The 27171-nt window shown below is 50.9% G+C and overlaps 2 protein-coding genes across 5 annotated transcripts in view; one reads left to right on the top strand and one right to left on the bottom strand.

Moving 5' to 3' along the window:
- The first annotated feature begins 5301 nt into the window (after nt 1–5301).
- On the top strand, nt 5302–24197 carry Sdcbp2 (syndecan binding protein 2). Of its 3 annotated transcripts, XR_005285476.2 has the most exons (10): nt 5308–5403; nt 14385–14457; nt 15845–15914; nt 16619–16719; nt 19016–19174; nt 19686–19861; nt 19942–20113; nt 21325–21416; nt 21633–22149; nt 22210–24197. XR_005285476.2 is itself a non-coding variant. In XM_038331004.1 (9 exons), the coding sequence occupies exons 2-9, from the start codon at nt 14404–14406 to the stop codon at nt 24175–24177; spliced, it is 1017 nt and encodes a 338-aa protein (XP_038186932.1). In that variant the 5' UTR covers nt 5302–5403; nt 14385–14403; the 3' UTR covers nt 24178–24197. The 3 variants fall into 3 exon arrangements, 2 of the variants coding, with proteins under 2 accessions (XP_038186932.1, XP_038186933.1); XM_038331004.1 differs by lacking the exon at nt 21633–22149 and having other exon boundaries at nt 5302–5403; nt 23985–24197; XM_038331005.2 differs by having other exon boundaries at nt 21633–24197.
- Snph (syntaphilin) overlaps nt 22991–27171 on the bottom strand; it is a 49563-nt gene continuing 45382 nt past the window's right edge. For both annotated transcript variants that reach the window (XM_038331002.1, XM_038331001.1), the window contains one exon: nt 22991–27065. In XM_038331002.1, the coding sequence (XP_038186930.1) occupies nt 25898–27065 (1168 nt within the window). In that variant the 3' untranslated portion in view covers nt 22991–25897. The remainder of the gene's footprint in view (nt 27066–27171) is intronic.

The raw sequence follows: 27171 nt of genomic DNA on the forward strand, positions 1-27171 counted from the left end.
ATGGCCATGTGCTTGGACAGTCTTCCCTCACTGGGCCTTGTGATTCCCTGGACTTCTTAACTTCAGAAAGAAGTCACATTGAAGTTCCTGTTAGAAAGCAATGATAGGGCTGGAGAGACGGCTCCGATGGTAAGAGCACTGGCTGTGCGTCCAGAGGACCCCAGTTCATTTCCTAGCACCCGAATGACAGCTCACAACTGTCTTGCTACTCCAGTTTCAGGGAATCTGACACCTTCAGTGCACATCAAATAACTGAATAAATTATTTTCAAAAAAGAAAGCAGTGTTGTCTCCTGCCTATTGTTACATCTCTGTCCTGGTGGGCTCAGTTGCTGTCTCCTGGAAAGTGAACTACTAGGTCATGAGTAGTTCTTACACACTGCATATCCCAATATTTCTGGAATGAGGATGTATCAGATGACTGATATCCCAGGAGCATGCCAGCCAGCAGGTGGAGGGTGAGTTAGGTGTCATCCCTGTCAGCGCGCCAGTTTCGGCGCCAGTCAGGAAACCAGCATTTCACCAGACTGGATCCCTCATAACCTCATCTGAAATGATGTCACATGGAAAAAGAGTGCAGAAGACCAATTTCCACAGCCAGGCAATACCTTTAGAAGTACAGACTGCTGGACTGCTTGCAAGGCTCATTTCTGTAGTTTGTGATTATAGCAACAATTGCCAAGTGAAGTTTAGACACAGGTCCTGGTGAACAGTTAAGTGTTCAAAAATGGTTCATTTCCACTGTTATTGCACAGGGACCTTGCTTCTCTCTCTGGTGCTGCAGGTCTGTGCAGCCCCACCCCAGCTCGGGAACCCTGATTTCTACTGAAGGGACCCATCCTTCCGATCTTCAGCATGGCCTATTTAGGCCTCAAATAGGAACTGTCAGTCCCTACCACTTCAAGCAGCCATCTCAGGATTATGAGTGCTGGATTGTGGGTCCTGAGACCACTCTACCCACTGGTCTCATTGCTGGAAACAGGATCAAAGGAGCAAACCTGACAGGCCAGGGCTTAAAAGAGATAGTAGGCTATAAGACTCAGCCACCTGTAAGAGCACACCTGACTTCTCTCTCAGAACTGGGCCAGTGTATTGTCCTTAGTGTCCTCCCCTGTAGAAATACACATGACCCAGGCTCCTAACTCCATTCTTAATCTGGGAGAGCATTTCTGAAACCCCTTTCATATTGGTGGCGTCACCTAGGGTAGAAAGTGGCATTTGGAGCATTTACTTCCCAGATGGAGACCTCTTTCCCTGTGCCTGGCTGCTGGCAGCCTTTGAGCTGTAGCTGCTCTGCCACCTTTGGACCTGGCACCAGGAGACACGGGGGCCTGCCATTGGCAGGCATGTGTGAGAAGTGAGCTTTGTGATTGTTACCTCAACGTGGCCTTGCCTACCCTGGCTAGAACAAACTGCCAAATAGCAATGAATGAATAAATGGAAGGAAGATGGCCTGGGTTACAAGGCACCTTCCAGGTTCCTGGAGTGGGTCAGAGGGTACAGCAGCTCCTTCCCTGTTGATCAGCCTCTCCCCTTCTCAGAGTAGAGAATGCCCTTGATTTCTTTATGTCTGAAGTTTTTTTTTTTTTCTCATTTTAGGGTAAAATTTATAATTCGTATAAGGAAAAAAAAAAACCATTAAATCTCTAGGTATAGTAACTGGCCATTATTAAACAGCAGACACAACATGCAAGGAAGGTCAGACTTCATAAAGCCCTGTCTTCCTTCTGTGTAATCAGACAAGTTCCTAGACAGGCTCTCAAATACTAATAACTTTGAGAAAGAAGGCTTGGAGGCCACCATTAGACACACTGCCTTCACTTGATCACCAAATAAATATCTCACTTGAAGGTACCATCTCAAAACAAACTGAAAGAAGTGGGCTGGCACATAGAGTGGTCAGCATCGGGAAACCATGGCCACAGTGACTACACGGTCTCTTAAGCACTAGGTAGCATACCTCGTACTCGAGAGTGAAGAGTTCACCCCTCCCCATGAGCCACCAGCACACCAGTCCATATGAATAAACCCTACCAAGTTCAACTTTCCTACATTCTTCAGACTCCAGCTGAAGAACCTTGATTTTCGTTGGAAATTCTGATATCAGCTAAAAATGTCAATCTTCAGCTGTCTGTAGATGTTCATAAAATACTCCCCAACCCCGACCATGAATTGAGTTTAAAAGCTTAAAGTTTAGAAAGATGTCTACATGCCGTTCATTTTAGAAGGGTCTCAAGTTTGCTAAAAGGCTTTTCCAAGTAAAAGTGGCTCTCAGACTGGGCATGGTGGTGCACGTTTTTAATCCCAGCACTCGGAAGCCAGAGGCAGGTGGATCTCTATGAGTCCTATGCTAGCTATCCTCGTCTACATAATGAGTTCCAGGTTAGCCAGGGCTACATAGTGATACCCTGTCAGGGAGGGGTGCAAAGAGGGAGAGAAGTTACCTTGCAATAATTGCCCATAGCTCCTCAGCTAGGGTAGGGCCTTGGGTAGGTCACTCCATGATCCATACTGGAATTGTAACCGGCTTGAATGCGTACAGGTAACCATAGCTACCATGGATTTATGTGTGTAACAGCCATGTGCTATCCAGAGAACAGCATTCCACAGCACCCCTCCCCATCCTCCATGTTTATTATTTTGAGACAGTCTTGCTTTGTATCTGGCTGGCCTGGGATTCACTGTATAGCCCAAGATGCAAGATGGTCTCCAACCCAAGAAAATCATTGTACTTTATTGTACCAAATGCATGCACTACCATGATCAGCTTTAGGAATGCTTTCAAAATTAGCTTTATATGATACAACTCTGTAAAGCTTGCGAATAACCCGGCAAGTAGAGAAATAGCCATCCTGATGCAAGGAAACTATCCATCTTGCTGTTGCTACTTCAGAATAGTGACAAGCAGTTGTCCCCAACTCCATTTTCTCCACTGCCTCTTCCTAGAGATGTCTCCCATGTTCTTTCCTCCAACAGCTCTGCCTGCAGGACAGGCGTACAACTCGAGTGGTTTGGTTAGCACACGTGTGTCAATGCAATGATCTTCTCTAGGCATCAACCTCCAGGCTGGTCTCAAACTCAGTGATCCACATGCCAATGTCTCCCGAGTGCTGCGATTAAAGACGTGTACCACCTTGCCTGGCTTTGTGCTCTCCTTGGGACATTTGCCTCCTGCGACTCAGACATTTTTAAAGCCTCTTGTTACTCACCTGCCACCCTGAGTCCCCCAGATTGCCCTGGCGACCACAGCTCTCAAAGTTGTGGTCCATTCCTCCCTTGGCACCCAGTCATACCGCTCTAAGTCCATCTTACGTCCTAGAGATGGGACTGTGGCAGTGACTTCCCTTTTCCATGTCACACCGTGACTAATGCATGTCGGGCTGGGGACAAGCCTGTGGAACAGCCGGCTGTGGAAAACCCAGCTCAGAGATTTAGAAACCAGTGTGATGTCAGAGTCTGGGACTCACCTCCGGTAACCCAACCAACCCTTCCTTTAAGTATGGGTGAATATTTAAGTTCTGTATCTGTTTTTGTCTTTTCTAGGAGGGACATGTGTTCTTTGAGCAAGTACTTACAGAGTCTTCCATGTGGCAGGCATGATGCTAGGCCTCAGGGTTAAGAAGCTCATAGACAACACCCTTCCAACATGGAGGCACAGGATTGTTACCTCATAGGTCAACTTGAGGTGACAGTTGCAGCCTGCAGGGGAGCTGAGGATTTTTTCCCCCCAAACAAGAGTTTCTCTATATAGCACTGGCTGTCCTAGAACTTGCTTTGTAGAACAGGCTGACCTCGAACTTACAGAGATCCACCTGCCTCTGCCCCCTGAGTGCTGGGATCAAAAGTGTGCACCACCAGCACCCTAGCACCCTGCATGCCTGGAGGATTCTGAACAAGCCATGAGCTCAGAGCGAAGGTGCAGTGGCCGTTGCTCAGGTCTGCTGCAGCGCTGTCAAGGAGCTTCGGAATGAATGCTTGCACATTTAGCCTCCAGCGTTTGAAACCTATTAATATTATTCTTGCAAGTCTATAAAGAACAGAACTAAATCCTGGTCACAGCCCTGGTTGTGGTATTTATTTGAGAATCTCCTTTCTCAAGTGGTCCTAGCACTCGAGGAACAACAGGTTGGGTTTTCAGCCTTTGGGAACATAAGCGATACAAGATGATGATTCTCAGAGTCAGAGGCAAAAGGCCACATGAACAGGTGTGTCAGCCATTCCTGGGATGTGTTCCGTGTGCAGCACTCTCACAGGCAGGCAATGTCTCTGGATCTGCTGTTAGTACAGTCCTGCCAGGCTCATCATGGGAACAGTGAGGTAAGCCTGCCTGGCAACCATCCCTGATACTCGCCCCACCTAGAGTAGGCAGGTGCACTCCGTCATTCCTTAGGGGATTGCCCAGCACATGACTCCTAGGTTCCTCCCTAGACAACGTCATCCAATTGTGCCCACCAGGAATTCCTCCTCTTCTGTTTAACTTGACGTTCATATGATTATTTAGTGGGATAAATATACATTTAAAAATTTCAAAATTTAAAACGCACAAAGGAGCTTGAAATGGTGGCACAAATCTTAAACATAGCACTTGGGAGGCAGAGGCAGGCGGATCTTTGACTTCAAAGTCAGCTCCAGACCAGCCAAGACCACATAGAGAGACCCTGTGTCAAAAAAAAAAAAATGACAAAAAGAAATAAAGGAAAAAACATTGTCCCGCACCAACACTATTGCAACACAGTTCCTTAATTCTCCTTACAGGAGACAGTCAGTTAATTTTTCAAAGATCCATGTTTACTGCTCTCTTGGGAAACTGATAAGCATGGCTGGCTGGCTGGTTCCATGGGTAATGAGGACCCCACCTGCCATGTGAGAGCTGTGAACAGCTGCACACATCTGTAACTCCAGCACAGGGGTTGTAGAGACAGATCCCAGGGGCTTGCTGGACAGTCAGCCTACCCAAAATGGTGAGCCCTAGGTTCAGTCAGAGACCCTTTCTAAGAAGTACACTAGGTTACAAAATATGGCCACCTTAAAAAACCCAGGCTATTTATCCCACCGCTCTCCAGTCAGCTGACTTCCCCCTCAGCAGAGCGAGGCCTCCACAGCCAGGGCTGCCTTCCTCAAAGGGCCGAGTAGCCCTGGTTTTCACACCTACTCCTATCAGCTGTGTGTCCCTAAGCCCACCTCTGAGTCTGGAGTAAGGCAGAGGCCTCATGTGGGCCTGGTGACAGCTCTGTTTACCTAGCCACAGCCTAACCTGGGCCCATCCCAGTTCACTGTGAGTCAGCTGAACAAGGGGCGGGCACCACCCTTCCCGGAGCAGGGATCCAACTGGAACACAGGCCACCAGCACATCCCGAGAGACTCTGCAGTGGCTGGAGACGGATACAGAGCATCTGGCCAGCAGGTAAGAACAGAATCTGTGTTGGTTGGGACTGAGGAGCTAAGCAAGACCTGGTCAAAGTTCACTTCTTTCCTCCCTCGTCCTGTGGTCTAGGACTTCCTGGGCGGTTCTTTTCTAAACGTGCTTGCCCTTGGAATGCAATGGGTGCACAGCCTTCCTCTTGTGATCCCAGACACAGGCAGTGTCTGAAGGGAATGATTTCCTGCCCTCCTCTATACTTCTACCCCTGCCTCTAGTCTGTCCCACCGCCACTAGCCAAGAGGCCACAAAGGCTGTGGCTCTCGGGTGCTCAGACTTCACTAGTGGCTCTTTCACCGAGACCTTCAAGCCCTCCAGGACCCCTCTCTGGAGGTCTCCCCTCTTTGCTGGTTTCCCCCTTCGAGTCCTTTGGACAGCTAACTTCAGTCTCAGGTCAGGTGTCCCTCCACACAGAGGACACTCTCAGCTCAGGGTTGTGCAGTGGCCCCGCTCCCTGGACTGCTCTTGCCCACCCTGCCCTTTAAGCTTTTGCTCAAACGCCTCTCGCCCCACAGCAAGCCTCCCCTCGTCCTACAGCCTCTCTCTGCTCTCTGTCCCGCTTCATATTCCTCCTCAGTTCTTCCCCCACCTGGCACAGCCTACAGAGTCTTGGAGCTTTTTAATTCAGCTCTTCAATATGAAGTCCCTGCTTCAAAGAGTGACAGTTTTGCTCACTTCTTACTGCTGCTGTCCCAAACAGTACCTGGACTTAGGGGGTGCTAAGAACGCATGTGTGCTGAGCAGACAGCTAGTATGGAGTTGCCTACCTGTGCTTGGCACTGCGCTAGATGGTCTCTATGTGCATCTCTTTTAGCTAATCTTCTAATGCCCGGATAACTCCGCGGTGAAAGTGTTATTACAAAGGAAATGGTGTAGAGCCTTACCTGGTCTCTGCTCTCACAGAGTAGGTTGGGCCTCTCTCTAACATCCCAGCTTGCTCTGCCTTCCCTGGGCCTTCACTGGGGGAACAGAATTTCTCAAGTCCGGTTCTCTCTGGCACAGTGCAGCCCTGAACAGAGAGGGCACATGCTTGTGGCTTAGCAACAGCCTCCTCCTTGCAGATTCACCAGATCCCTGGGCTAATTTGGCCTTACAGGAGCTATTTACTCCACCGCACTAACCCACGCTTCTGTGTTCTGAAGGATGGATGAGTTGTCCACAGGAACAAGTGGGAGTCCTAGAGCTCCAGCAGCTTGGAACAAAGTGTTCTCCAAGTTCAAAGACGGGGGCTGATGGGCCCCTTTCCAGCCCCGCTGATTCCACAGGGTCTGACTGCTGATACGCTGTGGGTGTTATTGTTGCTTACGATATGAAGAGCTATAGAAAGCTCTGGGATGGAATCGGAAAGGTGTGGGGAAGGAAAGTCCCTCCAGGCGCAAGGACGAAGAAGCTAAGGACTTGTGTGAACCGAACAAACTCCCTGTCACGTGACTTTCTGTGTCCCTCATTAGGGCTGCAGCTTCTCTTTCTATGTCCAGTTATTCTTCCAAGGACTTTCTACACGTTGTGACTGAAGAATGTTTATCTAGGTGTCAGGTGACATTCCTGAATTCATCTGAGGTGAAACATCTGTTCACCTCAGAACCAATGACAGACCAACTAAAAGATCCCATGTCTACCGTGGCAAAACCATGGAGTTTAGTGGGGTCCAAAGAGCCTGGGTGGCTTGAAGGCAGCTACGTTACAGAAGAGCCCACTCCAGCAAGGGTAGCAGCTGCAGATCACTCCTCAGAAGAGCCTTCTCTTCCCTGACAATTGCTTACTGCTTATATAACCTTGGGGAGGGCTTTGCGGCTCACACCTTTCCGATCTTCTCAGAGTCTCAGGTGCTTCCTTAGGTTTCCCACTCCCTTCCGGGTTGGGGCTGTTGTTTCAGTTGGGAGGAAATAGTGACCCACTAGGTGTCAGAATTCTCTTCCCAGTGTCTGCTTTTCTCCTCCTCTAACTTGAGGAAGACTCTGGGCTTGGCCAGTGAGGATGACAGGCAAACTCTACAACATGGTGGGGTTTCAGTCCAGGGAAAAGCAGAAGGCCTGGCTCAGCGCTTCCCAAACATCTGTCGAGTGAATAACGACTAGGGGATACATGAGATGCTGTGGTCTAGGGGAAGAGCTCTGAAGAAGCTTGGGGGCTGTGTGGGGGGTAGGATGTTTTAGAGGGAGGCTTAGAATGGAACAGTTCGCCACATGAACTGTGGATGGCATTCAAGACAGGGAACAGCACTGCAGAGCATGCATGCACAGGGAGTGGGCATGGGGAATGGGCATGGGGAGCAGGCACGGGGAGCCAGCACGGGGAGCTGGTACAGGGGAGCGGGCTCGGGAAGCAGGCTGAGTTCTAGAAGTAGCAAGCCGTATGAAATGAACGAAATGCAGTGAGCGACAGAGACATGCCCGCCAGGAGTCACTCAGGGCATTTTTGAAGTCTGAGATTAATTTTGATGTCAAGAGCTAGGTGTCGCTTCTCCCAGAAGGTAAAGGCAGGGGCTGAGGGTAACTCCCAGATTTCTGGCGCAGCCCGTGGGTGTATTTGGTGGGGTTGCACTCAAGATTTGGGAAAACTTCCAGAAAGTCTCTTGAAGGTAATAAATATCCAAATAGCAGGTGGAACTCCCTAGCCAGGAATAGTCCATGCTTCACTGGCCTAAACTCCCCATTCTTCATGGGCATAGGCTGGTCTTCTCCCTCGGAGATGGCCTTCCTTGCTTTTCCAGCTATTCCCTTGCAACCCATGGAGTTCATTGCCTGAGTACCTTATGTAGGGTGATCAATCTGTCTGTGGGAGTGATCATTCAGCCAAGTCCACTTCCCTGGGCAGCAGGCAGCCAATAGTTTCATCTCTGGTGGTTGGTGCCTGCAGGTGTGTGTGCGGGGTGCATTTTCAAGCAGGGCAGGTCAAGAGTCAGGGTCAGGCCGGAATCCTGAGAGCGTGGGAAAGAGGGCAACATCAGAGGCAACACCTAGGGATTTGAAGGCGCTTCTAAATTAAAAGGGAGAGGGGCTCTCCTTTTCAGAACGAGCAGCGGGGCCCGGTGTGAACTCTGTTCTCTTCTCCCATCCTTACTTAGTGCACAGTAAGTCAAGCGGGGTGACCAGCTACGACCAACAAGGGGCTCTCGGGAGAAGCACCGGCTCTGAGTCTCTTTGGGTACAAATGAGGAGGGAGGGCTGCAGAGCCTGACTGGTCTTCGCGTCCCGTACTCTGCTTTGTTGCTGGACTCTGGATACCGACGCCAGAAGGAGATCAGAGGCTGGGAGAGTTCTACTAGCACCTTCCGTAACTCAGCAGCAATATGATGCTATGGTGCCTCTGCAGCCGCGGGGTATTCTGGGAGCCCACAGCAAGAGGGCTGGGCGCGCATGCGCCATTGGCACCGCACGCAAGCGAGCGGGATTTCTCTTGTAGCCCACACGGATGACGCGGCTTCCGGCTGGGCACTGAGCTTTGGGATTGCGAAGTGTAGGCAGTTTGTGGGGTGGGTGGTCATGAATCGTGTGACGTAGGTGCGTACGGAGGATGGTCCCTGAACAATTGGAACGCTCCCTGATCCTCAGTGCGTGAAGTGTCCAGAGTCTGTGCCTACTCCCATTTCTAAAGAGAAGGGACAGGTCACAGGGTTCGTCTTTGAGTTACTGCCCAGGCAAGGATGCCTTGTAGTGACGGGAAGAACAGCAGCTTATAATAAAAGAATACCCACCAAGCAGCCTGCAATAAAAGACTATGCACCAAGCAGCCTGCAATAAAAGACTGCACGGCTCCTTCTAGTGGACTCTGGACCTCTTTTCTCTCAGAGGGCAGCTGCAAAATGCGCCTACTCTAGTGCTGTACTGTTAGAAAAAGGTAGACATAGTTGCGGGGTGGTGCACGCCTTTAATCCCAGCACTCAGGAGGCAGAGGCAGGCCTGGTCCACAAAGTGAATTCCAGGACAGGCTCCAAAGCGACACAGAAAATCCCTGTCTCGAAAAACAACAACAGAACAACAGAAAAAGGCAGACAGGGTGGTCTCTTAGGTTCGCATCTGTGCAGTGCATACTCCTGGTGGCAAAGCAAATTTGTTTTTGTTTTGTTTTTCGAGACAGGGTTTCTCTGCAGCTTTTTTAGAGCCTGGCCTGGAACTAGCTCTTGTAGACCAGGCTGGCCTCGAACTCAACAGAGATCCGCCTGCCTCTGCCTCCCGAGTGCTGGGATTAAAGGCGTGCGCCACCACCGCCCGGCTTGGCAAAGCAAATTTGGTATATGGTAACTGCTGGGCGTTATTTCAAGGTTAAAAGCCATCTGGAGGGTGCACTGTAGGGTAGGTTCCAGAAGTTTTCCCTTAGCTGATCTAAAAGGTTAGAGTCATACTGGCCCCTTCTCTCGGGAATTCTTGTCTTAGGATAGTCATTCTTGCCCAAGACTAGCTTAGGACCGAGAACCGCAGGTGTCTCCTCCAGTAGCCAAACGGGCAACAAAACTCAGTAAAGGACTGGTTGGGTACTTGAGCCGCAGGGAAGTAGGTACAGCCCATCTATGAAGGAGTCCTGGCTATGTTACTTCCCTTGTCAGCTATTTATATTTTTCAGTACAGATTAGCAATGAACTTCCTATTTTCAGATTCTCTGACACAGGTTCATGTCAGAAAAGAGGGGCTGCAAGCAGTTGGGTAAGTTGGGCACAGTGTTGGAAAGAAGCCGACACAAAAGTACCATTTAGGAATGAACTTTGTTGGGGGAAAGCCTTGAGATCACAGGAGCCATGATCAGGCCTTGACAAGGGAGAGCATTAGGAAGGATGGTATCTTCTACTAAAAACAACATGATTAGGGCTTCCCTTCAAAACTTGGAGAGAAATGAGAGAGACAGAGACAGAGAGAAACTGTCATAGACAGATCAGGGAGGAGTGAGCTGTGGGAAAGCATTTGAGTTTTATGTCCTTTCAGAGAGTGGCAGAAAGTGCCACACCACATGATTTAGTCTAGGAGAGACCATGTGACAAGGAGCACAGAGGAGCCTGGCTCTGGGTAGGATCATAAATCAGGCTGAAGGCTCTGATCCCCTAGAGTGATCATCTTAAAGGGGCAGGCCCATGATTTGACAATTCATATTTAAGAAACCACACAGGATTAAGACACACAAGGTGGGGGCTGGGGAGATGGCCCAGCAGTCAAGAGCACTGGCCGTTCTTCCAGAGGACCCGGGTTCAATTCCCACCACTCACATGCAGCTCACAACTGTCTGTCACTCCAGTTCCAGGGTACCTGACACCCTCGTACAGACATACATGCAGAGAAAACACCAATGCATATTTTAAAAACAAAAGCCTCACAAGGTGCATTTAGACCTCTGGTTCTTGGTTCCATTCTTAAGAAGACCATGGCCTTGAAATAACAGAACTTTGCTTTACAAGGGGAAGAGTGGAAGGGCCCGATGTATTGCCTCTGCCATATCATTGCATTATCCCCCATGCACAGGGTTCGAGAGGTTCTGCAGCCAATGAGAAGGCTCTCTTGGGACTCCCTCTAACAAACTGTGTGACAAGTAGAGTCAACTATAAGACTGGTTAATAAACAGGGTAAGGACATAGGGGGAGCACTACAGCATGAACCAATCAAAGCAAGCTTTCTATCTGAAGGATCCAATGGTTTTAGACTTGAGAATTATTAGGCATGAGCTGGACAAGGACCAGAGGTTGTGATCCAGACAGTCTGTCAGACAGAGGGACTACCACTCTAAGGTTGAGAGACGAGGGAGAGAGTGACATCCATTCCAGTATCTGAAAATATTTCCTTGTTGCAGCAGTTGAAAGGAGGAGTTGGGGGAGCAGAAAGACGTGGAACTGGGGAGTGAAGTCGAAATGGCGAACAAAAATCTACTGGAATTCAATGCCAGTGAATAAAGTGGCTTGGGTATAAGAGGCGATGGAGAGTGGTGGCCATGCACACTGGAGTCTGGGGGTGTTCAGCTGAGGTTTCAGTCTCCAAAGCTTCCTGCTTTTCCAGGATCAGTCAGAAGGGTAGCATCTACAATTCTGTATTTAGGCAGCAAATTGTTAAATATTCTGCAAGGTCAAGTGCAATTTCTTTATATATGGCCCTTGGACCACCAGTTCCATTCAAGAGAAGATTTAGGAAGCCCTTGGGGCCATTTTAGGAAATATAGGCTATGTTCCAGGGAAGCTAATGGTGTGTGTGTGTGTGTGTGCTGGCTATTTTCATCTCAACTTGACACAAGCTAGGGTTGTCTGAGAGGAGGGAATCTCTGTGAGAAAATGCCTCCTTCATAAGATCTGCTGTAGGCAAGCCTGTTGAGCATTTTCTTGATTAGTGGTTGGTTTGGGAGGGCTCAGCCAATTGTTGGGTAGGTCTACTCCTGGGCTGGTGGTCCTGGGCTCTATAAGAAAGCAGGCTGAGCAAGCCATGAGGAGCAAGCCAGTAAGCAGCACTCTTCCATGGCCTCTGCATCAGCTCCTGCCTCCAGGTTCCTGTTCATTTTGAATTACTACCTTGGTGTCCCTCAATGGACTGTGATTCCAGGTATGAAAGTCAGAGACACCCTCTCCTCCCCAAGTTGCTGTTGGCCAGAAGTTGCTGTGTTTCATGACATCATTAATAAACCCAAGGCAGAACTTGGTAGCAGGATTGTGGGCTATTGCTGTGGTTTACCATATTTGGGGGAGGATTGTGGAAGGGCTTTGGCACTTTGGGCTGGAAAAACCATCGAGTGTTCAGAGTTTGGTGAGCTACTGAGAGAACTTGAAGATTAAAGGAGAGCGCTAAAAAGCAGCGAAGATGGCGGGGACCTGGCTTGCGAAGTTGCAGAGGGAAGCTAAGGCCCTAGTGGGGACTGTTTGATATTTTGAATTAAGAATGTGGTTCTGGCCGGGCGGCGGTGGCGCACGCCTTCAATCCCAGCACTCGGGAGGCAGAGGCAGGCGGATCTCTGTGAGTTCGAGGCCAGCCTGGTCTACAAGAGCTAGTTCCAGGACAGGCTCCAAAGCCACAGAGAAACCCTGTCTCGAAAAAAAAAAAAAAAAGAAAAACCTTAAAAAAAAAAAAGAATGTGGTTCTGGTCAGCTGGGACTAAAGACTCAGCTGTAATTAATAAGAGACCAGCACCACTGAAGTAAATAACCATCACTTCCTCAGCCAGTAGATGCTGGTCAGCTGGAACTGAGAATTAGAGGGGATTAAGAGACCCGCGTTAGTCAGGTGAGATCTGGGAAGCGTGTTTCCTGAGATCAGCACACTGTGTTCTAGACTCAGCCAATGCTGTGCCATGGGCTGGCAGCTGGGCTTGGTAATGTAAGACTCACCCAGGGGGTACTGGTTTTGGAGGTATGAAGGGGTCATGGAGAGCAGCCGAGAGCAGCAGCTGGCAAGCCGCACTCCTCCAAGGCCTCTGCATCAGCTCCTGCCTCCAAGAGGCCTGGGGCTTCAAGCAAAGCCACAGCATCCTGGCTTCATGCTTTAAAAGGCCTGTTGCCTACTGTCTGGGGAGCGGAGAAAGAGGAAGCCATAGCTTATTTAGGGGATGCTGTGGCATTAATGAGCGACAGAACAGTGGAGGAGGTCTGTACGGCAGAGGCGTAGGTGGGAAGGACTTGATACTACATGAGAAGGGTGGGGGAGGGTAGCTAAGGAGGACATGGCTTGAGGCAGCAGGTACAGAGGGAGAAGTGATTCATGAGAATGCCCTTAGTGCCCTGTGGGTCATGCAGGGTCATGGGGGATGGTTTCACACATCATGGTGCAGCCTAATCAGTTCCCTATGCCACTTCCTGGCATTCCTGTTACATGTGGGCAAGAAGGACATACCTTGACCATGAATAGTGGCCGTGAACTGGGAAGGCACAGGATAGCTGAAGAGTTCGAGGTGGGTATATAGCTCAGAGCCTATCCTGGTGATAGGGCCCAGTGTGTAGGGCAGTGACCTTTACCTAGGAGGCAGGTCCAGCAAGAGGGAGGTGACAGGGAGGTAGGGTGTGCTATCCAGCTGGAGTGGCCTGCTTGGCAGAGGGCAGGAAGTATGACAGAGTCAGGAGCGCCAGGTGATGACGTAAGTCACAAAACAATCCCTCACCAGATCAGAATTATGAATAATAAAAGGGTTATTTATTTAAGGGGAAAACTTATACAGATCACTTAGTTTCCATAGGATAGAATGTTTATTAAAACATTTAGCATATATTCCTTGTTTAATATTGTTTATGCTGGTTGTAATTCTAATTATACTTGATATCTGTTCCTAGTGTATATAGTTTTGTATTGGGTTTGGAATTCTCTTATTTAAACAAAAGGGGGAGGTGCTGTGGGAGCACTTGGGCATGGTTTCTTATACTGTAAAATAGTGGTAAACATGCACCTGCTCTCTTGCTTCTGGCTCCCGCTTCCGGGTGCTAGACTCTGTTCCTGTTTGCACAGAGGACTGTTGTCTAGGACAGTGATCTGTAAGTTAGGGACTATTTTGTGACTTACGTCATCAATGATGTTCCATCTCAGCAGCAACAGCCCTGCCTAAGACAGTGGCACACTGGAGCTGAAATACTCATGATGGAAGGAAGGGCCGGGAGAGAGCCTAGAGTCCCCCGCCTTTCTGTTTCAATGCTAAGTCCCAACCTGCTTCTGGTTGTGAGTGATGCTGTGCAAGCTGCCAGCCCCACCTGGTGTGCAACAGCTGCTCCATGTGCACCTGCTGAATTGGACACATGGCCCTTGACCCTGCCTCTTCAGCTACATCTTAAATGGTCCACTAGGTTTGGTTTCTAAGGTTCAGGATCAGTCAGATGTGGGATTCTGTGGGTGGAGATTATGAGCTTGAGAAACAGACTGTTGTAAATCCTGGCTCTTCATCCCTCAAATGGGACAGTAACTCCTGGTGGTGGTCTTAGAGCGCTGTGGGGCACAGGTGGCAGGAGCCAGCTGCCCTGCATTTTTTTCAGAAGGTTGGGAGCTGCATCCTCAACCTTCCTCACCCTCTCTGCTCTACAGGGTGTTTCGAGGAGCAGGCATGTCTGTCCTGTACCCATCTCTGGAGGACCTGAAGGTGGGCCAAGTCATCCAGGTAAGGAAACAAGCTCCATTCGTCTAGAGTCCTTTATGGTGACCTTGAGAATTAGCCCTAGTAACTAAAGCTTGTCTTGGGGGATGCTGGGTACTGGGAGCCCTTGGGAATTCCTTGGAAGCCCTGGGACCCAGTGCAGAGGCTGATGCGGTGGCTCTCAACCTGTGAGTGGAGACACCCTTTAGGAGCGGAATGACCCTTTCACGACCATCGCAAAACACAGATATTTACATTACTATTCATAACTGTCGCAAAATGACAGTTATGAAATAACAACAAAAATAATTTTATGGTTGGGGGGTCACCATACATGAGGAACTGAATTAATAGGTCACAGCACAAGGAATGATGGGAACCACTGGGCTGATGGGTAGAGGGGAGAGTCTAGGAGTCAAGCCCATTGAGCGGAAGAAAAAGCAGCCACAGTCATGTGGGTTCTGGCAATTTCCCATCTTCTGAAGGAGCACCCCAGGTGCCAGCCAGTTTCCCCAGGAAATGCAGGGTTCAGCGTGCTCAACCCCAGACAGCCTCTTTCAGCCCCTCTGAGTTCCTAGAAGTCTTTGGGAATTTCAGCCTTTCCCCCTGAGAACTCGATGGGGAGTTGAGCTTTCATGCTTTGGCTGCCATGGGAAGAAAGTAATTGGTTACAGGCCCCAGAGAAATGCATGCCAGAAAGATGCATGTCCAAAGAGGTCACATTAAGAAAGATTTATTTATTTTTATACTTTGTATATGTGTTTTCCCTGCATGAATGTATATGTACCATGTGCATGCCTGGCACCCACAGAGGCCAGAAGAGGGTGTCCAATCCGCCGCAACTGAAGTTATAGACGGTTGTGAGTTGTGATGTGGGTGTTGGGAACTGAACCCAGGTCCTCTGCAAGAGCAGCAAGTGCTCTTGGCTGCTGAGCCCCATTTCTCATAAGCCATTTTTATTTTTAATTGGCACTTTGTGGCTATGCATATTTGTGGGGTACGTGTGACATTTCCACCCGTGTACACACTGTACTGATCAGATAGGGTGTGGGGGGGGGCTGGCACATCCATCACTCCAGGCTTATGCCAGTTCTTTGGGCTTGGAATACTCAAACTCCTCCGAGATATTTTGGAATATTAGCCATTGCTGGCTGTGCGTCGTAGTTGCCCCACTGTGCTACAGAGCACGATCCATTTAGCTTTGGTGTGAGTGAGCACATGCAGTACTTGCCTTTGTATACCTGGCTTATACACATGCATATGTAGAGGCTACATTTACACATGGTCTGGAGCATTGAGCACTCCGCCACCACACGTCTACAGTCGTACTCAATGCTCAGAGTCCCGCCTCAGGGAGTCCCGAGCTCCACGAGTCCCAGCTACAGCTAGCAACTCTCCACGTTCTTTTCAGGCCCAAGCCAGAGCCACACCCAGGATGCCCACTCCGTCGACCTCCATAGCTTCTGCACCCCCGCTTTCAGGTGAGTGAGTCTGACCCCAGTGTCATGACAGTTCCAACTCCATCCACACCCCAGCACTGCCGGGCTTCTCACTAGGCACAGAAGGCAACTTGAGGCTCCTATTCCTGGGCAGGCCCCCCTCTCCTGGGTGTGTGCGCTGTCCTGACCCTGAGGGTGTGGCCGGGTATTTCTGGCCATTTCTCATCTGTCACTTGGTGGGGCTCGTGTACAATTAACTTTTACCCTTCGAGGAAACACTGGAGAAACCGACAGTGAGGCAGAGATTGCCTGATTTGGTGCTGCCATAGGCAGACCGTTTGGGAAGACAGGATTTTGAGGTAGCCCTTATAGAAGCCCATAGAGATCTTGGGTCAGCCCTATGAGAAAAGCTTAAACGAGAGCCTATGGTTCCCCTTTTCTGTGTTCTGCTGTCTCTCTGAGCTGCCCTCCGTCATGGCCTGTGGTCCCTGGTAGTCCAGCACCTGCTCTGGCTTTTGAACTGAGTACCTCAGTGATGTCTAGGCTGCCCCTAGACAAAGGTGCTTTAGGCCTTTGGCAGAGCTGGCCCGTGCCACTGGCAAGCATCCCTGGGACACGCTACATGCTGCAGGGGATCAGGGTTCTCTTGAAGTATTCCAGATTCACTGAAAATGAATGACCCTGGCCAACCAAAGTCGGCTCTGCACAAGTGGCTGAGTGACACCTTGTCTCCTCCTTCCCACCAGAGTTGTACCCAAATTTGGCAGAACTGGAGAGTTACATGGGGCTGTCCCTCTCTAGCCAAGAAGTCCAGAAGAGCCTGCCTCAGATTCCAGATGATGACAATGTAGGTATTTGTCTCCTGCCTCAGCTGACCATTAATCATCTAGGTCTTACCATTTAAAAAGGTGTGTGTGCGCGCGCGCATGTTCATGTGTGCATATACATGTGTGTCAACCCTGCCGTTCTTTATAACCCAGAGGCACTCACCCTGACTTTTGATGGGTGTTTTGTTTGTTTGTTTGTTTGTTTGTGTTTTAGATGAGGTCTCTCTGTGTAGCCTTGGCTGACTTGGAACTGGCTATGTAGACAATAGCTTCAAAGTCATAGAAATACCTGTCTCTATTCAGTGGTGCTGAAATTAAACTCATGTACCACTTCTTCTGGATTTTGTTGTTTGAGGCAGGGTTTCTCTGTGTCGCTCTGGCTATCCTGGAACTTGTTCTGTAGATCAGGCTGCCTCTGCTTCCCAAATGCCATGATTAAAAGCATGAACCACCACCGCCTGGCTTCCTGGTTTTTTTTGAAAAAGATTTGTCTTATTATATTTTTATGTATATGATTATTTTGCCTGCATATATATGTACTACATGTGTGGTTGGTACCTGAGGAAGCCTGAAGGGGGTGGCAGACCTCTAGACCTGAAGTTCTAGAAGGTTGTGAGCCCTCCTGTGGTGTTGGGAACCAGACCCGGGTCCTCTGCAAAAGCAGCAAGTTCTCCTAACTGCTGAGCCAACTCTCCAGCTCCATACTCAGAAATGTTTATTATTGTAATTACTTTCAATGCTTTCAACTTTTTGTGTTTTTAAATAGTAGGTTCCTGATAACTTGCAACTCTGTTTCACCAAGTGTTGCTATCATAACTGCAGTATAATAGCAAGTCCGATAATTTACACTAGGAGAGTGTGTCTATAGTTCTGGGTAGGAGCATCTCTCCTCAGGAAGATCTTCTATCCCTTGTGGTCACACTTCCTCCTTCCGCCAACCCTCCCTAACTCTAGGCAACCTTCTCCTCCTCTCCTTTCTTCCATTCTTTACTCTTCCTCCTACCTGTCTTTTTATTTCTTTGGCAGTACTGGGTACCTCATGTAAGATACTCTCCCTCTGTGCCACACTCCCAGCCTTGTTTCCTGTCTATAATTTTATCCTTTCAGAATGCTATATAAGCGAAAACCAGAAACTATGACTCTTTGGGGGGTGTTCTACGTATGTGTTAGTTGTGTGTCTGTGGATGTGTGCGTGTGTGCACGTGCGTGTAGACTAGGGCTGATGTCTTGCTCTAGCCCTTTCCACCTTTATATTTTGAGACAGGGTCTCACACTGAACATGAAGCCGGGCTGGGTAATGAATGGCAGGGATCCTCCTGTCTCTGTCTCCCCAGTTCCCCCACACTGAGTGATAGATGCATGGTCACGTGCCTAACTTTTGATGTGGATTCTGAGAATCTGAATTCAGGTTCTCATGTGTGCATATCTGCCACTTCTTACCTGCCAAAGGCGATTTTATAGTCTCTTACAATTACATACAGAGCTGTTATGTAAAGACTTTTTTATGGATACAAGTTTCCTTTTTTGGCATTACAGGCTGGAATCTGCAATTGCTGCACAATGTGATAAATGTATGTTCACAGGCAGCTGTCAGGTTGTTTTTTTTTTTTTTTTTTTTTTTTTTTTGGTTTTTCGAGACAGGGTTTCTCTGTAGCTTTGGAGCCTGTCCTGGAACTAGCTCTTGTAGACCAGGCTGGTCTCGAACTCACAGAGATCCACCTGCCTCTGCCTCCCGAGTGCTGGGATTAAAGGCGTGCGCCACCACCGCCTGGCTGTCAGGCTGTTTTTTGCAGGGGCTGTGCGTTCTCCTCTCCTGCCAGTGGTGCCTGGTGTCTTTACATCCTCCCCAGCACTCGGTGTCACCACTAGTTACGACAGGTCTTCACCTACATTTTCCTAATGGCTTTTCTGTCTCTTAGAAGAAGGAGCCATTCACTAATTTTTATTCTTGGTTCAGGACAAAGTCAAACCTATTATTTGCTGTGAAAATGTCCTTGTTTTAAGTGAATTGTAAGTGGATCTTTCCTTGATATTCATTTCCTTTGGAAAATAAAGGAGCCTCTTCCTGAACCCAGCTTCCTTTCCCTTTCCTCTCATGTTTAGGAGTATGGATTGTGATGCCCTCTAGTGGCAGTATCAAGCTCTGTTCCTTTTCAGCCTCTGCAAAGTGTGTGTGTGTGTGTGTGTGTGTGTGTGTGTGTGTGTGTGTGTGTAACTTGGACTGTTTCAATTTCTTACTCATCCTTCCTAGAACCCAGAGACCCTTGAGGCACAGGCCCCAGGTGCCTGGCTAACTCCCCACTACTATGTCTGCAGATGATGGTTACTAGCCCTGGGCCTGGCCAGGTGGTAGCACCAGTCTCTGGGAACAACCTGGGTGTGTTGCGTGCAGAGATCAAGCCTGGAGTGCGTGAAATCCATCTGTGCAAGGACGAGCGTGGCAAGACTGGACTGCGCCTGCAGACTGTTGACAAGGTCTGCGGAGGATCCCCATGGAGGCGGTGTGCCCCCCTGGTGCTAAATAGCACTTGTCACAGCCCCAGGGATACAAGCTTCCAGGCAGTCTGAGATGGCATAGTGTACAGGGGCCTCCCCTCCCAGGGTTTAGAGAGCCCCACAGTAAGGAAGGTTGAAAACAGGCACCTTAATACCTGAGGCCTCAAGGCTGTGCCTAATTGCAGCAGGAATCATCTGTAAGTCCCCTACTAGGCTCCTTTTCTCAGAGCCCACATTTCCTTACCCCAACTCCCATGGGACTGATGACTGCAGAGAAAGCCAGCCAGATGCCTTTGGGAAGGGTGCTATAGAAGAATTGAGTGTAATGCTGAAATCCCAATTTGGTGTACTCTGTGGGTTCTGGTATGTTTTCTCCTCCAGGAAAACAGGGGTAACCTGTGTATCCCCCTGCAGATCTTAGATCCCACTACACTGTAAGCTCACATCTTAGAGGGGCCAGGGGTGATGACTCTGGAATCTTGCTTTCCAGGGGCTCTTTGTGCAGCTGGTTCAGGCCAACACCCCCGCATCCCTCGTGGGGTTGCGCTTTGGGGACCAGATCCTGCAGATTGATGGGTGTGACTGTGCGGGGTGGAGCACACACAAAGCTCACAAAGCCTTGAAGAAGGCATCGGCCGAGAAGATCGTCATGATTGTGCGGGACAGGTCAGTAGCCAGGTCCCAGCATCCTCCCTGCCTGGCCCCGGCCACGCCCACAAGCCCAGCTTACTGTTACTCTCTCCCAGGCCATTCCAGAGGACTGTCACGATGCACAAGGACAGCTCAGGCCAAGTTGGCTTTTTCATCAAGAAGGGGAAGATTGTATCTGTGGTAAAGGGAAGCTCCGCAGCCCGTAATGGACTTCTCACCAACCACTATGTGTGTGAGGTGAATGGACAGAACGTCATTGGGTTGAAGGTAGGTGGTGGTGTAGCTCTGCCATGAAATGCAGGCGCTGTGGAGATGGTGGGGTTGGGACGGCTCCTGTCTGCATAGGCTGTAGAACCTGCCAACGCCTCAACATCCCCATCCTAAGGTAGATGGGGGCTTCAGTATGCTGTGTGTGTGGCGCTCTGAGAAGTGTCAATCAGAATGAGTAGGTGCCCATCAGAATTCACTCTAGTTACTAGCATGCAAGATAAGATGTGCCGGGGGCGGGTATTGTAATGTGCGAGGACATGGGCTCCCAGGTGGCTGCCGGCCACAAGGACACCTCCTTCTCTGTGCAGTGCTTCTGTTTGGATGCTGATCACACTCAGTAATTGGGTTTCCTTTAGAAAACTGTGATTTGGAAATCCATTTCTGGCCTTGACTTATTCAGGGAGGGTAGGTGAATTCTATCTTTACAAAGCAAGAAGGTACACACGGCTGTAGGCCCTTGCTGTAGATGTGGGAAGAGAGGTGTCTTCTCGGGATGGGCAGTAATGAGCTGTGGTTTGAGACTTGAACAAGTGAGGGCAACTCATCCCTGACTCACGCCACTACGGTGGGAGTGCCTCTCCATCCCATGGTGCTTGTGGGGCAGGTGGTGGCATCTCACACCTGCAGACACACACGGGTGGGCCCCGTGTCTCCCCCAGGAGCCCACATGTAACTGGGGCCAGCAAAGAAAAATGATGGTCACCAGGACCTGAGCAGGGACCAGAGGCTTGTTACCGTAATTGTAGTCATTCGTCTGGTGAACACCGTTTGCATGGAGACTCTTGTTTTCTTCATGGTCTTACTAGTCAGGAGGTATAGGTGAGGGCCCATGTGGCTGGCTCGGACTGGTGAGCCAGCAGGAGCCTGAGGACACACAGGTGGACCTAGTGTCCCCCACAGAAGCCCACATGTAACTGGGGCCAGCGAAGTTGGCTGAGGCTGGAGAATCACATTTGGGGGGGTAAGGCCCACATGGCTGGCCTTCAAAAATGGGAGGCCAGTGCCATGGTCCTGAGACCCTGCCAGTTCTCAAACGAGAGGAATAGTAGCTTCCCTGAGATGTCCAAGGTCCCGGGCAGCCAGCTGCTGCAGGCAGGTGTGAGGCGTAGGTGGTGTCCTCTAGCAACAGCCATGCTGAACTACCTACCAGTCAGGTAGCAGTGCTATTCTTGCTCCCCACAATGACCAATCACTTTCCTCCTCTTTAGGACAAAAAGATTACAGAGATCCTGGCCACAGCTGGAAACGTCATCACATTGACCCTTATTCCCACTGTGATCTATGAGCATATGGTCAAAAAGTAAGGCACTCTGCTCCCTCTCCACCTCCTAGCTCCTCGGTGCTGACCCGGAGCACCGTCGCTTTGTTCTGTCTTTGACTCTCCTGCAGTTCAGTTCATGGTGGCTTCTCATGGCTTGAAATCCTTAGAAGTGGGGGATAAGTGGGGCGGACGGGCTGGGGTGGGGGTGAAGGACAGCTGCCAGTTTCAGCTGCTATCATTGTCGCCCTGTCCTAGGTTGTCCCCGTTGCTGCTGCAGCATACCATGGACCACTCCATTCCAGACATTTGAAGTCACAGGGCAGCCCAGGCCTCCCTCCATTCTGCAGCAAAGACGGCAATCCTCAGACAACAGTTGCAGATGGCTTGCTGCTTGGGTCTGGGCATTGCAAGGGCATGTCCCAGGGGGATACATAGTGGATGAGTCTGTCACTGCTGTTTCCTGACTCCTTGGATCCTGACTCCTAGCTATGCTGAGGCACAAGTGTGACACAGGCACTTGGTTCTCTGTGCCCCAGATGCTGGGCACTTAGGCAGAACAGCAGAATGTCACCGAGTGCTGCTGGGTCCCTTTGCAGACTTTTGCCTCTTCTAGAGGTCAGCCACTTGACAGAGGAATTCCTTGTGTGTTGCCTTCATTGATAAAGATCACAGATGTGTATAGATCACTTGTGTAACCCTTGACTGTCTGTAGGTTAGTTGTGACCCTTGACTGTCTGTAGGTTAGTTGTGACCCTTGACTGTCTGTCTGTAAGTTAGTTGTAACCCTTGACTGTCTGTAGGTTAGTTGTGACCCTTGATCGTCTGTCTGTAGGTTAGTTGTGATCCTTGACTGTCTGTCTGTAGGTTAGTTGTGATCCTTGACTGTCTGTCTGTAGGTTAGTTGTGATCCTTGACTGTCTGTCTGTAGGTTAGTTGTGACCCTTGACTATCTGTCTGTAGGTTAGTTGTGACCCTTGACTGTCTATCTGTAGGTTAGTTGTGATCCTTGACTGTCTGTCTGTAGGTAAGTTGTGACCCTTGACTGTCTTTAGGTTAGTTATGACCCTTGACTGTCTTTTGAATAAGGACTGGATTTTAAACACAGCAACTTCCATTAAAGTTCCTGGAAATTCCAGAATCCCAGGTCCCACGACATGGGACATGACGAGGCTGCTTTTCCTTTTGGACAGTGACCAGGCCATGGCCTTATCTGTGTCCCTGAGAGCAGCAGTCTGTGTGTCGTGGCATGCTTGCAAGGGTCAGGCGACTGTGGGATGGCAGGGACAGGTTGACTTTGGGACCCTGCTTGAATGGTCAGGGCTGGTTTTGTAGCTACAGAATGGGCCAAAGAAGCCATTTCAGGACTGCTGGGCAGAATTGGAGTATTGTCCCAGTGCTGGGCAGGATGTGACCCGGGATCAGGGTGGGAATTCTAGATCCTGTACCTAACCCCAGATGGACAGAGAGGCCTGGGTCCTACACATCAGGGCCTGGGGGGCCGAGCCAGCCAACAGCTGGTTCCATGTGTGTTGGGTGCCATGGTGAGCTTCTCACCCACCCCAGCCCACTTAGAGAAATGACACAGTACAAAGACACCAGGCTGAGGGGCTGTGTGTGTCTTCATGCTTTAATTCAGAGCTGACACCAGGCTGAGGGGCTGTGTGTATCTTCATGCTTTAATTCAGAGCTGTCTGCTACAGGTACATCTCTGTCTGAACAAAAGACAAAGGAGACCCTAGCCCACGGCCCCCCTCCTGTGTCCCCTGAAGTTTCTATCAAGGGAATAGCCTAATGTGAGAGTGCACGGTGGCCTGCTTGTGTTGTCATCTAGTTCAGAGGGGACTGTGAGTTCCCTGGTGGAGGACCCTCAATAGCCTTTGGCTAGAGCCTGGGATCTGCTGTCTGCTGTCTGTGCAGGTGGGGAGGGGTCTCAGTGAACAGCTATGGATGCTACCTGCTTGAAGACATTGGTCGTGAACTCTGCTCAAGGCTGCCTCTGTTCAGAAGTCCTCACTGAGCGCTGACAGAGGGCTCCAGAACGAAGGAGCCACTATTTCAAGGCCCTCCGCTCCGAAGGCTCAGTAGTTACAGAAGTAGTTCCTGGGGACACTTCCTCGAGACCTTGTCAGCTCTGACTGGAGGCAGGGGAAAGGAGCACCCTAAACATTTCTGCTCCAGGAGCCAAGGGCGAGAGGGCAAATCGCAGCCTATGGAGGTGGCCAACTGGAAGGAAAGAGGGGAGCTTTGGGAATGAGCATCTACGAGGGAGCCTGGCCCAGTCCCAACTTGCTCTCAGCCCCCTTCTCCACGTCTGGAACCAGCAGGCTGCTGAAGTGTCTACTTCCAAGCCTACCTCCTGGTATCACAGCCCCTTTTTACAGATACGCGACTCTGGGCTTATATACACTTAGGAGCAGGGCCTGTACCCCAGCCTGCAGCTATCCAGTCTCATCCAAGGATGGGGTAATAATCTGCTCACTCCACTGGCAAGGAGCAGAGCCCTTCTGATAGGCAGAACTCCCCGAAGAGGACCCCTGCGAGGCGGGGCTAGGGTCGGAGCAGGAGTAGGAGCAGGAGGACCGTCAGTTTCACTTACTGCCTCTACAGACCCAGGCACTTTGCAATGGCTTCTCCAGCAGCAGGAGCAGAGTGGACCGCAGTTCTACCCCTGCCCAAGTTCACCGAAAACACGAGACACGACAAGAAGGCCCAGACAGCAAGACATGGAACAGAGAGGGGCTGTGAAGTTGGACTAAATGCCAGTGGTGAAAAATATATGGATTTATGTTGTCAAATATAGTTCATACATTTATTTTCTCAGCAGAGCTTCGACTGTTGCTAAGGAGACATATGGAGCTCCATGAGCGCACGGCGCAGGAGGCTGGGTCCGTAGCCAGTCCTGGCTTGGCTTTGGATCAGTTTTATCCCGTCTCTCCATGGCACCACCCCAGTGTCCTATGGGGCAGCCCCAGCGAGGCCTCAGGCATTTGGGTTTGGTTCAGCTGGGGTAGGGGTGCTCCACCAAGGACGGCTGGTCTGAGGCCTCAGCCAAGGTGGGGGAGTTTTGGAGGCACAAAGCGCGTGGCAGAGGGCTCTTGCCCTGATGGCTAGGCTGGCTGCCCACTCCCAGTGCATGCAGGCGCCCTTGGGGGAGGGCATAGAGTGGAGGGGCAGAACTCATGAGTCAAGTAGTGGCCACTGGGACAACGGTGAGGGCAAGCGACCTTAGCAGAGAACCAGAGGCTTCTAGATCAGAGAGTGAGATGCAGGCTTCTACCAACTCCCCGGTGTGGGCCAGTCAGGTCTGACCTCTCTGGGAAGAAGAGGGAAGTGAGGATCAGAGCATCTTCCCAGGCTGACTGGGCCCGGACCAGGAGCAGCCCGGGCAGGCTCCCACTGCCTGGCCACGCCCCTGATTAGGAAACATGCCCAGGGGACCCAACTTTGGCATGGATAGGCAGATGTTGTGACTTCAGAACCCCATCTGCAGATTCCTCCAGATGGCCGCCTTCCTCTGGAGATAGCTGGGTCAGAGATTCAGAAACCCTCATCCCAGAAAGCAAGCAGCTTGGGGGTTCTGGGGTGGGCAGGAAACCAAGACCCTAAGGGAACCAAGTGCAAACATAGGTAGGGTCAGGCCAAAGGGGCCTGGGGCAAGGGGCCCCTGACTTTCCCAAATCGCTGAGGTACCTTTAGGCTACAGATGAGATGACTCATCTCGGAAGGTAAAGGGCCCCTAGAGCCGCTCGCCTTGTCTTCTCTGTGCTGACAGATTCACCCAATGGAAGCTGGGGCTTGGGTAAGTGCTCTCTCCCAATCCCTAATTAGTGTGTCAGGGGTAGCAAGGGGCATTGGACAGCTCATGAAGATCGAACACACCCAGGAATCAAGAGGAAAACGGACTGTGGGAGAAAGGCCTGGAGGACAGACAGACAGACACAGAACCTACCCTGCCCTCCACCTCTCCTGCCTGAGCTGGTCCTTCCAGCTGGATCGTACTTTTGCATCCCAGGACAAGGGAGGAGAGGCTGGAGCTTCAGTGGGACCTGGGCAGCCAGACCCTGCTTGGAGTGGTTCTCTGCATTTTGAGTCCTGGCTGCCTCCATTTGAGGAGCTAATACTGGTCCAGGAGCCAGAGGAGAGGGCAAGGGGTGGCCTGGGAGAGAAGACACGGAGTGGGCTGGGTGCTGGAACGGATGGTGCAAGGGAGAGGCAGGTCCCCAGATCAACACAGCCAAAGACTATCTGAGCAGGGCCTGCCTTGTCTGAAGTCTGGGGGGGCCAGAGGGGCCAGAGGGGAGCTCTTACCAGGGTCTCTCTCTTCAACTGGCCACCTGTACCTCTTCTCTCAGGCTTTGGGATTGCCTTCCTGAGGCCCTGACACTATGAACATCTGGGGTGGGGGCGCTATTCCAGACCTGAAAGTAAATTAAGAGGATGCCCATGGGGATATGAGGGGCAGCAAATGGCATCCTACAATCAGTGGTCAGGCTGCCAAAAGTGGAGGGCTGGCAGCCACCTCAGAGCTGGGAGCCGCCTGCTGAGCCAGGGCTTGGCTGGCTGAGTGAGCGGCAGCTGATCCTACGGATGGAGTGCAAGGCCACTGTGCAGCAGCCCCGCAGCAAAGAGCTGATGTTGTAAATGGGCTGGCCCTGGCGCCGCTGGGAGCGGCAGAGCCAGGCCACTGTTGGCACAGCCGGCACTACCACAGCCAGCAGATCCACAATGTAGTGGCGGCTCCAGTAACTCTTGGGTTCCTTTTCAGTGGCAGCTACCTCCTCCTCCTCTTCCACGGGACACACCACACTCACTGGTAGTCCCGGGTTGGAGTTGGCTGCAGGCCGGTGTGTAGTTGGCCCACAGGTGATGGGCTCTGGGGCCTCAGGCTCGTCACCCACTGTTACCACCACTGCTGAGTTGGGGTCTCTGGGCCCTGAGGGGTGAGGATCCAGCTCTGAGTGCCTGTCCTTGGGGACTGTCCCACACACCTGAGTCTGGCCTACTTTCTCCAGGATGGTGTCCAGGTCAGGCTGGTACTGCACGAAGTCTGTCTGGATGGCCCGCTCCTGCATGCAGCTGGCTTGCACCCCGGCCTCCATGCCGCACAGGAGCTTCTCATAGGTGTTGCTGGCAGGGAAGCGAGGGCCCAGGTTGAAGGAGCTCTGCAGCGAGGCTTCCTCCAGGCCACAGTCCACTCCTGATGACAGCAGGCTGCTGGCCTCCAGGGCGTCCGTCCGACTCAGTGTGTCGTCAGCAGCCACAAATCCACTGTCAGCTCCATCCTCAGCAGAGGTGCTGGAGGGATCCCCTGGCTGGCGGTCACCACAGACAGCTGGGTCACTCAGCTTGGTGTAGGTGGAGCTGCGGGTGAGGGAGCGTGCTGGGGACCCACCAGCCGATTCCCCGGTTCCTTCCTCCTTGGCTATTCCATTCTGGGCTACTTCCATGCTGTGCAGCAGCGTCTCCAGCTTCTTGTTCTGGATATTGATGTCCACAAAGTACTTCTGTAGCCCCTTGTCCTTGTCAATCAGGTTGTTCTTGACGGTGTCGATGACCTGCTTGAGCTGCCTGATCTCCTTGCGGGCCTCTTTCAGAGCCAGCTGGGCTTCCACACGGTGGCACTCCTCCTCAATCCAGTCCTCCTGCATGCGAGACAGCTGAGTCTTCAGATCATCGATCTCCGTGTCCCTGTGAGCAAAGAAAACATGCTAGCTCTATAGCCTGGCCTCCTGACCTGTCATTGCTGCTGTAGAGAGACAGGGGGATGTCACCAAACACAGATGGCCCTCGAGTG

Source organism: Arvicola amphibius, chromosome 5 (assembly GCF_903992535.2).
Source record: "Arvicola amphibius chromosome 5, mArvAmp1.2, whole genome shotgun sequence".
NCBI classification, from domain to species: Eukaryota; Metazoa; Chordata; class Mammalia; order Rodentia; family Cricetidae; genus Arvicola; species Arvicola amphibius.